The 16,094-nt window shown below is 49.4% G+C and overlaps 1 protein-coding gene across 1 annotated transcript in view; it reads left to right on the forward strand.

Annotated features, from left to right (window-relative positions):
- Nucleotides 1-16,094, forward strand: part of IGF2R (insulin like growth factor 2 receptor) — a 102,683-nt gene that overhangs the window by 19,298 nt on the left and 67,291 nt on the right. The window contains exons 3-4 of the mRNA XM_052645461.1: nt 9,086-9,204; nt 10,766-10,864. Coding sequence (XP_052501421.1) covers nt 9,086-9,204; nt 10,766-10,864 — 218 coding nt within the window. The remainder of the gene's footprint in view (nt 1-9,085; nt 9,205-10,765; nt 10,865-16,094) is intronic.

Raw genomic sequence — 16,094 nt, forward strand, 5'->3', positions numbered from 1 at the left:
CTTGTATCTTTCTGCTTTCTGCTGTGGTGGTTTGAGTCTCAGGCAGTCTGTATTCACATGGGGTCGTAGATGGTCCCTGGCTTTGGACTCCCCCTAAAAATTACATGGTCCTAAGGGCTTCCTCCCAGAGGAAAAAGCACAGACCTCTTTCCTAGGGCTCATTTTATTTGCCCAGTGGCCCTGGTTGTTGTTATTTTTTTGGTCGGGATCCCTGTCCTTTGGGAGGATAATGGGTCCACGTGGTTGATGGCCCCACCACATTACATGGAGCATGAAAGGGGCAGATGTGTAAAGAGACATGGGGCGGATGTGAGAGCAGGAGGTGTCATCCTCGGGGGTGGTGGCGTGGGTGTCCGTGGTGACCTGCGACCCGGGCCTTTTCGGGGGTGAGGTCTGATGGTGCGGGTCGGGGTGAAGTGGACATGGCACGTGACTGGTGACTGTGTGGCGCCAGGAAGAGGAGACTCGGCTTTGGAGTTGGGAGGGGCGGGTTCCTTTGGTAGCGCCATCTGTCATCTTGAACGCAAATTCCTAAGCACACTTGAAAGAGCTTTTTAGAAAGTAATGTTTAGAAAAAGAAGAGCGAGGTCTGGGAGGTCTGCTGGTCGAGCTCCAGAGTCTGCCTGGCTTCCCTTTCCCCCGACATGGAGACAGTATAGACTGGGAACAGTGGTCAGAGGGATTTGGTGCCCAGGACAGAGATCTGAGAAAGCACCAGCTCGTTCTGAACTCCGGGGCCAAATTTTACTATTTTGTGAAATACTTAAAAAAATGTGTGGGGCTTTCCTGGTGGTCCTGTGGTTAAGAGTCCTCACTCCCAATGCAGGGGGCCTGGGTTCAATCCCCTGGCCAGGGAGCTAGAGCCTGCATGCCTCAGCAAAGAGGCAAGTTTGCATGCTACAATTAAGACCCAGGGCAGCCAAATTTAAAAAAAGTGCAAATGAGATCATCAGTTTCTTAGTTTGAACAACTCAGGGAGAGAGGCCCCAAGTGGGCCTGTTGGCTGGTGTTACTTAGGTTTTTAGGAAGAAGAAAAGTAGTTTTCCTCTTGATTTTATTATAATACGGGCTATAGTATTTTTGGCTAGTGAAAGTGTGCTTCTAGTTTGCGGCAGCACAGTAGAGTGTAACATAGATGGGTACCAGACACACGCAAGTCACTAGGAGGCGGATTTATGAACTTGGCACAAAATTTGAGAATGACCAAGTTAGATAGGCTTCGAAAGCTCAGGCAGGAGAGTTGGTATTTTCTGGGGCAGATAGTGGATCCGTTATAAATTCTTTGTGACGGTAATTGGGGGAGGTGATCTGATAAAATGTTTTTTAGAAAGCTGGGCCTGGTGGACTATGAGAGGTTGGTTGAAAGGGAGAGTTAAAAAAGATGAGTTGTTACCGGTTGACACTGATATAAAACAGCTGTTTCTAATCTCATTTTACTCCCAGACACACATGACATACTTTTCCTGGGGCCTCAGCGCCCCCGCCCCCCCGCCCCGGGGGAGAGAATGGCATGCTAGATGGAGTGTGCTTTCAGCACTGGCGGTTATTGCCCTGCCCTTCAACTCACAAAAGCACACGTGTGTGAGCGAGTGAGAGCGACGCGAACATTAGCACAGGTCATCTTGAATCAGATCTCATTTTGCTCATGTGTGTTATACAGTTGAAATAACTAAATTTGTTCTTATAAATTTAGTTTTATAGCTAATCACTAAACTTGGTGTGCACTTACATGCCAGGTGTTCTAAGTAAAAAGTACCTCATTTAATTCGTTCATCAACTTCTGAAGTAGATGGTCTCATTTCCCTCGTTTTAGAAGGGAGAAAGCTGAAGCACTACATGGATAAGCAGGTCGCCAGAGGTTGTGTGGTTGTGGATTTGAATGCTGACGGGCCAGCTGCAGAGCCTGTGGACTTATTTGGCTTCTTACTCTGCGATCACAGCGTCCCATCAGACAGTTATAGCGCTAATATGGGAACTCTGGTGGGTAACCTGAACTCCTGGCTTTTAGAGGACAGCTGGAAACTAACATCAGTTTGCTAGAAAGGGGAGACAAACATGAATTTTGGAAAATGGCCGCAAAAACTGGAGCTCCCAATAGATCAGAGACAAGAAGAGCTAGTTTAGCAACAGATCCAAACACATAGGAGAACTGAATGTATAACCTGAAATTTGGATATAATTAAGCTATGTATCTCCTAGGAAACAATATTAGACATCTCCTTTGTATTGTGTTACAGAGATTATGGATTAATTAAAAGTAAAAACACAATAGAACATTGGCGGGGGGAACCTAGTAAAATAGAAATATAATCTGAAGGAGGTAGGAATTTCTCTTAATAAATGATAAGAAAAACAACGCAGGAGCAAATGGCAAAGTCTCTAAGAACAGGCAATTCACAAAAGAAGAAATCCAGATGGTCAATTCAGCTTCATTAGTAAGCCAGGCATAAATGCAAATCAAAGCAATAATGAAATCTAGTTTTCCTTCAGTCACATTGGCAGAAATTTAAATGGTTGAATCACGGAATGCTGGCAGGGAGCCTAGAAACGGGCACATTCGTATATGACTATAGGAAGATGGTTGTCTCTAACCCTTATGGGAAGATAATTGTTGATGTGAGTTTGATAGTGCCCATAGGGCAGTTTTTGTACTTACAAATATTAAAACCTCAACTTTGGTCTAAATAATATTACATTATTTTTGATTTAAAAAAATCCTGTGTTAGTTCTTCCTTAGGCCAGTGATATTGTTACATGTATAAATCCAGCAGAGTTTAGCAGTCGTTTTTATGGGGTCAGTGAACAACCACTTTGTTCCATTTACAACCTAGTTGCATCATTTTCATCACATTTTACAATGATTTATGCATTTTATACATTTGATTTCTGTTTAAAGTACATCAGATAATCTGATCTGACGATAAAAGTTTAAGGATTGACAATAATTCTTATAAATTTAATAGTTTAAATGTAGAAATATAAGCCTGAAATTATCTTAGCTATTCTCATATTGTCACAGTTCTGAATCAGTTGCTTAGTTTATAACCTCTGAATTAGTTGTAACATTGAACATCACAAGTATATAAACGTACTGAATATGTTCACATTCCTCCTAACAGCTTTAATATTAATACCACAATTTTCATTTAATTAATCTTTCTGGAGGTTGAAAATTATGTATCCACTTCATGAAGGCTATTATAGCCCCTTTCATCAAGGTAGCAGACCCACTGTTAAGTGAGGTTACTCACCACCAAAGCCTGGTTCTGACTGGCTTCTTATAGGTGACCTGGGGGTAGGACAGAGTGTGAAATTCAGTTGCAGTTGCTGGTCATGTGACTTCGTTTGCTCTAAGCAGACTGACACCTAACTTAAGGTTGCACTTAATGATTCCTGTGTGCATTCACAGAAATCTACAACAGCAATCCAGCTGATCACTAGATTGACTTTCATGTCTCTTAACATGTGAAAATACCATTTCTTCTTGTGCCTTGTATCTTTCATTTTCAAAAATGATATAATTCTGTTAGATACATAAGATGATACCTGGTGATACCTGGTTGCCTTCTAGGTGTAACTCATATTTTTATCTCAGAGTCTCTCCTGATAGTCTAGAATTATCTGTTGCATTTAAAAACTTAGATTCCTGTAACGTCTTTTGTACATAGACTTTTGTACAAAAAAAATTCCTCGTAGCATTGAAAATTGTAGCGAATATGCCGAAACAGCCTAACTATGGGATAGTTCAGTACATTGTAGTATATTCTGATTTACTTGGCTAAATCATAACATATATATATATAAATTTTTTTTTAAAAAACAGCTAACACTTAATACTCATTTATTGATTTGTAACAAATATTTGAATGAATCAGTCACCAAAACAGACAAAAACCCCTTTTCTCACGGAGCTTACATTCTAGTGGAGCAGGAGGCACACAAGAAAGAGAGACAGTGGCTAAGTGGGATATTAAGACTGTGATGGATGTTGTAGAAAAGACGGGGGAAAGGCGGGAGTGCCGGGGGGCCTTGGGAGTGTGTGTTCAGGAATATTCAGCAGGGTGGGTGTTGCTGAGAAAGTGACATTTGAGCAAAGACTTGAAACAAAGCAGCGAATCACATGGCTCCGGGGTTGGGGGGCGGCCAGAGCGGGGGAGGGGGGGGCGGGGGGCGCTGTCAAGGCTAGAGGGAGGGAGGGTCTGAGGGGGCAGGAGCCAGAGTAGAAATCTCTTTTGGAGTGTTCATAGAAAGAGGAGCGGAAAGGTGAGGCAGGAGGCAGAGGCGAGAGCTGCGCAGGGGATTCTCTTTTTGGTGAAAGAACACGCGAAACAGTACACGTCGAAAGACACGATACAACAGAAGGGGGCGTGTTCCGCGAGGGGGCGGCCTGGCTGGAGCACGTCGGAGAGGGCTAGCGGCCCGGCTGGCAGGCCCTGAGCAAGGTGCTGAGAAGGCCCGGCGGCCGCGTGCTGGGCCCCATGGCCGCCGGCAGAGGCACGGCCGCCGGCGGAGGCACGGTCGCTAGGCCGGGCAGCCTCAGCGAGGTCGGGTTGCGAGCTCGGCCGGGCTCGGCCGCTGGCGCCGAGGGCGGCAGGCGAGGCCCGGCAGGCCCTGTGCGCGGCCTGATCGGGCGGACTCTGGTGAGCGCGGCCGGGCGCGCAGGGTCTGCAGGACCCGGCGCGGCCTGGCCGACGGCGCGTGGCCGGGGCTGGCGGGCGCGGGCGAGCGCTGCCGGACGGGCGCCCTGGCGCGCAGGGTCGGGAGGACCCGGCGCGGCCCGGACTGCAGAGCGTGGCTGAGTCTGACGGGCTCGGGCGAGCGTGGCCTGGCGGGTGCCCTGGTGCGCAGGGTCGGGAGGACCTCGCGGGGCCTGGCCGGTAGCGCGTGGCCGGGTCTGGCGGGTCCCGGTGAGCGCGGCCTGGTCTGGCGGGCCCGGGCGAGCGCGGCCTGGAGGGCTCGGCCTGGAGAGCGCTGTCTGGAGGGCCCAGCGCGTGGTCTGGCGGACCCGGCGTGGTCTGGCGGCCCTGGCCTGGAGACCGCGGTCGGGTGGACCCGCCAATGCCTGGCGGGCTCGGCAAGTGTGGTTTGGTCTGGCGGGCCCAGGCGAGCGCGGCTCGGTCTGGGGGGTTCGGCCTGGAGGCTGCGGTCGGACAGGTCTGGCAGGCCCGGGACGCGCGGCCTGGTCTGGAGGACCCGGCCTGGAGAGCGCGGCCTGGAGGACCCGGCGTGGTCTAGTCTGGTGGGGTCTCGCCAGTGCTGTCTGGTCTGGTGGGCCCGGGCGAGCTCGGCCTGGTCTGGCGGACCCGGCCTGGAGAGCGCGGCCTGGAGGACCCGGCGCGGCCTGGCGGGCCCTGGCGAGCGCGGCCTGGCGGGCCCGGGGCGCAGGGTCTGAAGGACCCGGCGCGGCCTGGCCTGGAGAGCTCGGCCTGGTCTGGCGGACCCGGCCTGGAGAGCGCCGTCTGGTGGGCCTGGCGCGCGTGGCCTCGTTTGGAGGACCCGGCCTGGAGACTGTGGTCTGGAGGGCCTGGCGCGCACGGCCTGGCGCGGTCCGGAGGACCCGGCGCGATCTGGCGGGCCCGGTGAGCGCGAGCTGGTCTGGCGGGCCCAGCGCGCGTGGCCTGGTCTGGTGGACCTGGCCTGGAAAGCGTGGTCTGGAGGACCCGGCGCGCGCGGTCTGGCGGGCCTGGCGCGGTCCGGCTGGCCGAGCGCGCGGTCTGGAGGACCCAGCGCGGTCTGGCGGACCCGGCCTGGAGAGCGCGGTCTGGAGGACCCGGCGCGGCCTGGCGGGCCTGGGCGGACGCGGCCTGGTCTGGCGGGCCCTGCCGGGAGACCGCGGTCTGGCCGGCACGGCGCGCGCAGCCCGGTCTGGAGGACCCGGCCTGGAGAGCGCGGCCTGGAGGACGCGGCGCGGTCTGGTCTGCTGGGGCCCCGCCAGTGTGGTCTGGTCTGGCGCGCCCGGCCTGGAGAGCGTGGTCTGGCGGGCCCGGCGCGCGGTCTGGAGGACCCGGCGCGATCTGGCGGGCCCGGCGAGCGTGGCCCAGCCCATTTGGCGCCGTCCTCGGGAGCTGGCCGTGGGCCTGGCGTGCTGGCCGCCGCCCCGCAGTCCTCGCCCGGCCTTCGTCCGGGGAGGACGGCCAGGCTGGCCGGGGTGCCGCGGGAGTCCGCCGCGGGGGCGCTGCCGCGGTATACCGCGGCCTCTCGCCGAGTGCCGGGGTGGGCAGTCGGTCCTGGCCAGTAGGCGGAGGAGCGGGCGGCAGGCAGGCTGGACTGGCGGGCGGGTGCGGTGCCGATGGGGCCTGACGCTGAGGGACGCCGCTGTCCCCAGCGCCGCGGCCGCGGAGCTCGGCCGGTCCGTCTCGGCTCGAGGCCAGGGCCCGTCTGGTCTGCGCGCAGGGCGAGCCCAGCAGTTATGAGGCGCCCCCGGGAGCTCTGGGCACAGGGCCGGATGGGGCCGCCGCGTCGGGGGGGGACAGAGGCGCGGGGGGAGGGTCTTTAAGGTGGGGGGCTCCCCCCGCCCCCTGCCACGGCCCGGAAGCGCCCCCTTCTGGCAGCTGCACACGCCGCTTCCTGCCGGCCGAGCCCGCCCCGCCACCTCTTGCGCCCAGAGTCTCCTGGAGCGCGGCGCTGCAGGGGCTCGGGAGGCCCCGCCCCGTCACCAGCTTCCCTGGCCACGCCCACAGTGGGCGGAGCCGCGGGCGCTGTCCGTGGTCCCAGAGCCGCCGCCTCAGGCCTCTGAGGCTGTTGGGTCTGGAGAGGAAAAAAAAAGATTTTTCAGAGCGATCTCCTGGAGTTTTAGGCGCGGAAGAAGGATCCTGGCAAACCTTTGCCGCGGTTTAGACAGGCAAGGCAGAGAACCGCTGTACTGTTAAGTCTGGTGCTATGGGGCCTGAAAGCCATTATTATCTCCTCTCCATTGGCGTCTTAAAATTTTTACCCCTTCCCCTCTTTTTTTTTGCTTTTCCCCCTGCTTAAAGATCTCCGGTGTAGGTATCAAAGTAGACCAGTTGTAATCCTGAGGTCATGACACTCACTCATCATTAGTCTGTGAACTAATCTTTTTTTTCCATTTTGTTTTTTAAATTAGTTGTTTTGGATAATGCAATGAAACCCTTCTCTCACAAAATCTAGGACCTTGACAATAACCACTCTGTCTCCATGCTCCTGTCTCTCTTCACTGGAGGTGATCATTTGCCCACATCCTGTATACCAACATTTCCTTTCTTTCCTCTCTCACTGTAGTCAGAGTCTGTCCGGCTGTGTGGTGTTTTTAACTTAATAAAAAGTGTATATCATACAATGTGTAGTTTTGGGGGAGCTTAAGTGGTAACAGCATATTGCTAAAAAACAGCTGTATTGTTGTCTTTCCCTGATTTATTCCTCTGATTCCTATGTTGTAGTATTGTGTAGGTCTAGCAGGGTTAATTTATCCACTCTTCTTTTGATGGGCATTTGAGTTGTTTCCAGGTTTTCACTAGTGTGAAGAACACGAGATATTCTTTCACATGTCTTGTTATATATATATATTTATTTGTGGCTTTCGTTTATGTATTTACCTAAGAGTTGACAAGCTAAGGAATAGGGTATGTGAATGTTCAGTGGTAGGACTCAGTGCCATGCCAACTTATGTACTGGTTAAACCAGTTCATACTTCCTCCTGCAACACAGGAGAGCTCTGGGCTGTCTCTCCTCCGACATTTGGTGCTTAATTTTTGTCCATCTAATGACTGGGCTTGGTATGCCATGTGGTCTTGATCACCAGTGATGTTGAACATCTCTTTGTATTATGAAGATGTTTTTCTTCTGTCTGATCATGTCTTGCCCACTTCATATTAAGTTATCTATCGCATGTGATCAGTTCTTTCCCTCTAGAAGCTTTAGAATTTTCTCTTTGCCTTTGAAATTGAAATCACCATACTATGACTTGGTGTGGGTTTTCCCCTTTTTCCTCTCAGCGTTTTCTCTCAGAGGTCATTCGTTTCCTTTTCTTTCCTAAAATTATAAAAAATGATTTTGTTTTTGTGTGAGTATATATATTCTTGATGCTAGTTCTTTGCCAGCTCAATGTATCACCAAATTTATAATTTGTTTGTTTTCCTCAAGGAACTTTTTGATGAGTGTAAACTTTTAAACTTAATAAAAAGTCAAGTTTAAAATTTTTTTGGGTAGTTAATGCTTTTGAGACTTCAATATTTTGCTGCATTAGGATTTAAAAGATAACTATGTATATATTTTATTAAGAGAATTTGGTTTCTCATGTTTATATCTTTTAATCCCTTTAGAGTTCATTTTTGTATACAGTGGTTTAAGTGGGGATTCAGTTATCTTTTGCCAGTACCGATTGCTATTTTGTTTCCAGTTTTATCTACTGAATGTCTCTCTGCTCACCGACTTGATACCTTGTATATCAAAGTTTGACTCAAGAATCCAGGTGTCTGTGCTCTCTGTTCTGGTGTCTTGATCTCTGTTCCAGTCTGTCTGTTCTTGTGCCAACTATAATCACTGATACTATATAGATTTTTTTAAATTATAATAATATCTCAGGCAAACTGAGAAGTGATCACCCTATTTGTGGACTGTTCTAAAAATTTTTTGTTTTTACAGTGTGTATGTATGAAGTTATAAAAAGGATTTCATCAGCCAAACTATATATTCTGATTTATGTTTTTGAAGATCAGACTGGTGCAAGGTGGGTGGGAAAGGGAGGATGGTGAGGGACGAGACAGGAGTTGGAGGCAAGGGGCCCCATTAAGAGGCTGTAGCCAGAGCACGGGAGCCAGTGGTTACAGTCGTCGTAGAGATGGAGAGACATGGACGAATTTGAGAAGAAGGTCAAAGTGCTGGAACTTGCCTATGTTGACAGATGAGAGAAAGATAGGACTTAGTGCCATTTTGTTTGGGGCTTGAACAGCAGGAGGTGGGGCGAGGATGGCATTCCTGAGACAGAGAATTCTTGGGAAAGGGCACTTTGTAAGCTTATAAGCTTTTCAGATGAATTATAGTGCCGTTTTTAGTTTGCTCGTACTTGGAAATAGCTTTTGGTTATGAATGTCTTCTAGCTTGTTCATGCTCTTTTCTCTCCCAATAGGTGACTCTCTTTTGAAAACCGCAAGCAGATCTCTTCTGGAATTCAACACAACAGTGAACTGTAAGCAGCAGAATCACAAAATTCAGAGTAGCATCACCTTCTTATGTGGGAAAACCTTGGTGAGTCCATGGAGAGTCACTTCATAATCTTTCTTTTAAAAATATTTGTCCCTAGGGCGTTCTTGCTGTCCTGGTATTCAAAGACAAGTAAGTGAGTAAAATGAAAAACTCAAGCGAACAGATAAACAGAAACCCCAACCAAATGACCATCATCATTAAAAACCAATAAGTAAACAAATCCTAAGCCTATAGTTACAGTGTTTAAGTGAAACTTGACCCACATCCTGTGTACAACGCAATGTAAAGATTAGTGTGTTTAAACTCAAAGCTCTGTTTAATGTTTATGCTGCTGGCATATTTTTTTTTTTCTTTCTGCATTTCCTTTTGATAGTTTTCAGGGCAGCATGTTTGCTTCTTAAAGTGTGTGTGTGTTGTTTTTTTTTTTTCTCATTTACATGAAATTGGACAAACTGACACCTATCAAGAAGAAACCTTGGCCAGTGGGTAATGGGGTGCCCAACTTACGGGGTATTACTAGTGTTGAAATGGAACATAATTGTTTAAAGCATGACATTTGTCCTCACTCTCTGTATATTGTATGTGATATTTTAGTTTTAATCTTTACTCTTTAGAAAGGGACTCTCAGCAAACGATTGCTAGCTTTTAGGAAAAACAACTTGTGTACATGTTCTGTGAGTGTTCTATAATCAGAGTAAGAATCCAAGTGTTTAGAAAAATCAGATAGAGTGACGCTCATGTGGCTACCAGATTGCTTTAAAATATCATTTTTAGAATTTGGTGCTGTGACTGTTGCATTTTAAAACACATCCTGTCTTGCATGAAGAACTTGAAAAATAACTCAGTATTGTTAATTTTGGACCAGATTGTCCGTTGCACTCTTGTCCATGTTGAAACTTTGGGAAATAATCTGTTTGCAGTGGTATGAAATCTGGAGGTCTGAGTTACAGAGTAAGCTGTCGTTTGAATTTTAACTAACTTTTCTTGAGGAATTCTGTGTTCATGCTACAAGAACCAGAATTTGCAGAGCTCCTTAGACTTGCTCAGGGAGTGTAGGGGTAAGTTCCCGCTGGGTCTTAGCAACCAGCCACACCGTGGTCATCGCTGGTCCCCGTCTGTTAGAAGGGGCCCCCCGCTCCAGTGTGGGGGCGTTTAAGGAAGGCCGGTGTATGAGCTTGGTCAGGTCCAGATGGGCCTCCTCCGTCGGCTTCCAGGAAGCATGAGGTCACATTTTCTGGCTTTGGTTTTGTTGGCGTTTGGTTCAGAGAACATTTGGAGTTTGAGAGTGGAAGGTCTGCAGGGATTACTTCCCATGAGCTTACTGTACTTGCATAGCTGGGGCCGGAGAACAGTTTTGGATCAGTTAGAGCCAAATTCCATCATGATTTTATGAAGCTTTTGTCTCAGAAGTTTTGAGTTTGGGAACTTCTCACTCGGCTGACCTTGTTAACTAAAACAGTTGTGTGTTACTACTCTCCCCCACCAACACACCCACTGCTGCTAGTTTAAAATTTTTCGTTAGCCTTCACGGTTTCTAACTTTAGAAAAGGAGCACTTTACAATACGTGGTGTGCTAACTTATTTTTACTTCTTTTAAAAATAGGGAACTCCCGAGTTTGTAACTGCAACAGATTGTGTGCATTACTTCGAGTGGAGGACTACTGCAGCCTGCAAGAAGGATATATTTAAAGCAAATAAAGAGGTAACAAGGGCCCTTCAGGGTTACATGTTTGTGAAGTACATTCTGGGACCTTCAGCGTTTGAAGTACAGACACATACCTTTTGAGGTAGAAATCTGTTTTTGGTTTTCAAACTCAGTTTGAGCAGAGAGACCATATGATTTGGGCTTCCCTGATAGCTCAGATGGTAAAGAATCTGCCTGCAGTGCAGGAGATCCAGGTTCGATCCCTGGGTTGGGAAGAACTTCTGGAGAAGGAAACGGCAACCCACTCTAGTTATTCTTGCCTGAAGAATCCCATGGACAGAGGAGCCTGGCAGGCTACAGTACATGGGGTCACAAAGAGTCAGATGTAACTGAGCAGCTGATGCACACACACACTGCGTGATTTCCTTGATAACTTGTCCTGGATGGTTCTTACTTTTAGGACAGGGTGTTTTAAACATACAGGACAGACTGGAAATGGAATGGCTCACTCATGTAGAGCAAGTGATTTCCTGGTTTCTGATGCCATGCATCTCAAGAACTAAGTCTCAAGCTGACTTTGGGGTTTAGATCACCACGCTGCCTGCAGAGACCATCTCCTTGGCCTGGGAGTGGCTTCTAAATGCATCTTGGATCCAGGTCAGGTGTGCCTGGCCCTTACATTTGTTGCCAGCTCCCCTCAGAGGCCAGATGACTGTCACTACTTCCCCTGTTTCTCTGTTATCTGACACGTGTTCCTGGTGATCGATGAAGCACCATCCTCTCTAACCTACAGCTTCTGACTTTCCCTGGCAGTGGAGGGGGCAGAGGGCCCTTTCCTCTGCAGTTCTCCCATCCCACCACCCCGGGATTTCAAGGTGGCTTTCCTTTGTTCACCCAGGCAATAGTCTTCCTGGGTTGAGTATTCTTTTTTCTATATTCGTTTTCTGTTCTGTAGAGTTGAGTTCAGAGACCCTTTTAGGAGCTAGGAACTGGGAGTGATCAGTGATGGGAGTAATCGGTCATTTACCTGATGGCCTAATATGTTGTCATTTAAGAAGGGCAAAAAGAGATGTTTGTATCTTTTTTTTAAAAAGCCATGTTAAGTTACAAATACTGAGCTATCACTGATTGTTCAGATGCGGCCGTCTCTAAAAGAAAAGCTAGTCGGGATGCCGCCTTGTGTGTAAGGAACGTTCAATGGGAAAGAAGAAGATATAATGAAATAACACTAGGAGGAGATGGTGTCAGATTTAAACTTTGCATTTAAAACCTTAGGTTAGACTCTTTGCCAGTATTTCGTTAGCGGCAGGTAAAGCATCTGTGAACCAGTGTGAAGTGCCTTCTGCTTTCCCGAGAGACCCCAGGCCCCATGGAGGTTCTTGCGGACTCTGACTCTCCAAGCGATAGTTATCACCCCCATTTTTCCTGTTTTAACCGAGTCTCTCTTTTACCTTGCTTTGCTGAACTGACAGTTGTCTCCCACCACCTAAAGAGTAATTACTTCCCCAAAGAAAGAAACGGTGGCTTGTTTTTGGTTTCCTTTGTGTTTTTAGGTCAAGAAGTCACAGACTACATCCTCCGTTTGTGCAGCCTCAGACCTAGGATTGTTTTTTTACATTTTTATAGGATTGTTAAAAAAAAAGCCGAGAAGAATACACAGCAGAGACCTACGTCACTCACAAAGCCTAACATGTTTACAGGACGAGGGTGCTGACCCTGGACCTGAGTCGTTTTGCGGGGTGGAAATGGGGAGATTAGAGCCTATGTTTTTCTCAAAAGTGATGTTTAACTTCTCTTAGAAGCTGATCGAAAGATGCAGGGGGAATGTTGATTTGCTCCCAGTGACCTTTTCTTTGGGCCTGGTTGGCGGCAGGGCTTTTATCTGTTGTTTTCCTCCCTGGAGGGGCTCAGTGTCAGGAATGTCATTACATTTTGAAAACGCTGTTGTGTTCAGGGGGCCCATAGACTGAAGGTGTGGAGGGCGTCTGCTCTGCCTTAGGTATGGACAAGTAGGTAAGAACACAAGAGCCTGATGCTTTCCTGGCGGCTCAGTTGGTAAAGAGTCTTGCAACGTGGGAGACCCAGGTTTGATCCCTGGGTAGGGAAGATCCTCTGGAGAAGGGAATGGCAACCCACTCCAGTATCCTTGCCTGGAGAATCCCACGGGCAGAGGAGCCTGGGAGGTTCAGCTCATGCAGTCCATGGAGTTGCAGAGAGTCGGTCACGACCGAGCGCCTGACACACACAAGAGCCTGATGGCTGCAGCAGGAGCGTTGCTCTCACCCCCTGCAAGGCATAGGAAAGCGTCTTCCCTCTTCTCTGTCTTCAGTAGGATTCGATTGCGTCGTATAGGCTATAGTATAACTTCAAGGATTATATTAAATGTAGAAACACTCATCATTCCTCTTTAAGAAAAAACAAACCTAGGCTTGGTTTAGTGGCCGTGTGGTCTTGATCTCCACCCGTTATTAGTGTCTCCTCATTGCTTCTGTTGGTTTGGCTTCATCGGATTTAGAATGGAGTGATGGGCAGAGAGCACGGGGCGGGGGTGGGCTCCAGAAAGTGCCGTCTAAACCCACCCGCGTCATGCTTTGCTTAGTGGATCCCGGTGGAGTCCTCTTAGATCGTAATTTCTTTACAAGATTGTGGACACACACCCCCTACCATTCCACCCCTAGGGAACACAGAAAACGCACTCCTGGCAAGTGCGTGGTCCTAGCGGCGTTGCATAAATATGGTTAATGTACAGACGCACACCGTTAACAAGGGTGACTCAGTGTGCTGTGTGTGGAGCTGGCAGAGACCCCCTTTGCCGGCCGCCGCATTCCCGGGGCTGATGAATGTCTCCATTGCTCGGCTCAGCGGAGCAGGAAGTGGGAGGACTCTCCCCAGGAGCCTTGCTTGTTTTTCCGACGCTCGCTCCAATTCTGGGGGGCGCTGCGTCGGGCGTGTCTCCTGTTCCTTCCTGGAGTCCAGACACAGCCAGCAGTTGCTTGTGGCCATGAGCCGGGGCGGGGGTGGGGGTGGGGTCTGCAGGCCTGGCTCACGGAGATCCCTCTAGCCTTGGGGTGACACAGAGCTAGTTTGAGGCAGGTGGCCCCCCTCCCCGCCTGCGGGGTGCTGTCCTGCTCACTCTCTTCATCGCGTGGCTGAAAAGTTGCTTCTTGTCTCCTGTCTCATCAGTCAGCCCAGTTCCATCCCCCTCCTCTGAGTTAACGCATTTCTGTTGACGGTGTTACTCTGCTAGGGGCTGCAAGCTTTGAATTTGCAGGATCAAGGGCGTGGGTTACTTCCACTGGAGCTTTGTCACGGTCTGCAGTCATCCTGCTCTTGCACTTCGATGGCCTTTCGGCAGGACGTGGTGCCATGCGTGGGTTCTGCCTCCTGCCCTCGGCCCGCTCTGTGCCTGTGCCTGCCCTCCTTGCTGGCATCTAGCTGTCGGGTCAGTGTCACAGGCAGTGGTAGCTTTGCTCTAAGGGTCTGGTTGACATGAGTTTGGGTCCCCCTCCCCCACCTCCGCCGAGGGGGTGCGAGTCCTTGGGTTTAATCCAGTAGCTCTCTCTGAAGTCTCTGCAAACAGAACAGGGGAAGAGGGTTAGTGGGTCAGAGCATTCCTGCAGGGTTGATAGCATCTTTCCGAGAAACATTTAAAAGCTAAACATTAACATGAAGCAGTTAACCTTTGTAAGTGAACCTGCCTGTGAATAGCTTCACTTTTCCAAACGAACAGTTTAAGGAAAATTACCCACTGGAAATGATGAAACAGACTATCGATCCTTTGAAATGATTTGCAGAGAACATGAGTTTTTAGAATATTTCTTGGCTAAGGCAATTAAAACGATGTGGTATATTACTTTGCAGCTGAGATTTGGGGGCTGTTTCACATAAACTTGGTGACCAGGCATTTACTCAGGGGCACACCTGTGGGCTTGGCTGCTTTGCCTTCAGACTTTGGTGGAGCTTGGAAAGCACAGGGTCTTGCCCGCTGTAATGGGTTTCATGTGTAACCTTCCCCCGGACCCCCTTTTCCTCCCCTCTGCCAGTTTTATTGAGGTGTAATTCACAAGTAAAATTGCATATATTTGAAGTGTACAATGCAGTGGTTTGGTTTAGTCCTTGATTTTTTAAAAACAGAAGGCCATTCATTTATAGAGATGAGAGAATACGTGTGAGCTGGAACCCAGTGGGGCTTCCCTGCTGACTCAGATGGGAAAGAGTCTATCTACCTGCCAAAGCAGAAGGCCTGGGTTCAATCCCTGGGTCAGGAAGATCCCTTAGAGAAGGGCATGGCAGCCCACTCCAGGATTCTTTTCCTGGAGAACCCTGTGGCAGAGGAGCCTGGTGAGCTACAGTCCCTGGGGTGGCAAAGAGTCAGAGGTGACTGAACAACTCACACACACTCAAAGCGTGGGCCGGATGCCCAGAGGAGGAACTTCAGGCTCTGAGCCATGTCCTAAGCCTTGCTTGGGGCTGCAGCAGTGACATAGCCCCCGTCCTCAGGAGCTCACTCGCACGTTAGCAGGTGGGGGTGTCTGGTGACAGACACCAGTGCAATGAAGGAAAAGGGTGGGGGAGGCGCAGAGAGAGTGGGAGATGTTGAAAAGCCCACGCCAAGCAGGTGACGCTTCCCCCGGGGCCTGAGCAAGGTGAGAGGGGATGCCAGGAACTATTCCAGGCAGAGGCAGCGTCACTTTCCTGGGGTGAAGTGCCCCTCGAGGCCAATGTGACTACGTGGAGTGGTCCTCAGGGTTGGAGACAATGGAGAAGCTGGGATTGCACCCTCATTGCGATGGGAAGTGGCCCCTGGTGGATTTTGAGCAGACTGATGTGACTCGAGGGAATTTTGTTTAATTTTTTAAAACTTTTTTTTTTTAGTTTTTCCTTTATAAGCTTTTTATTTTATATTGAGGAATAGCTGATCAACATCACTGTGATGGTTTCAGGTTGAATAGCGAAGGGACTCAGCCATATATACACGGGTACCCATTCTCCCCCAAACTCCCCTTCCATCCAGGTGGCCACAGGACATTGAGCTGAGTTCGCTGTGCTGTACAGCAGGTCCTTGTTGGTCCATTTTAAATTCAGCAGGGTGTACGTGTCGATTTCAAACTCCCTAACCCCCCCTCCCTCCGTCCTTCTTCCTGGCAACTCCTAAGTTCATCGTCTTAAGTCTGTGAGTCTGTTTTCTAAGTCAACTCAGCTGCATCGTGTCTTTTTAGATTCCGCACATCAGGCATGTCATAGTATATTTCTCCTCTGTCTGACTTGACTTCACTCGGTATGTGAC

This window comes from Budorcas taxicolor, chromosome 9 (genome assembly GCF_023091745.1).
Source record: "Budorcas taxicolor isolate Tak-1 chromosome 9, Takin1.1, whole genome shotgun sequence".
NCBI classification, from domain to species: Eukaryota; Metazoa; Chordata; class Mammalia; order Artiodactyla; family Bovidae; genus Budorcas; species Budorcas taxicolor.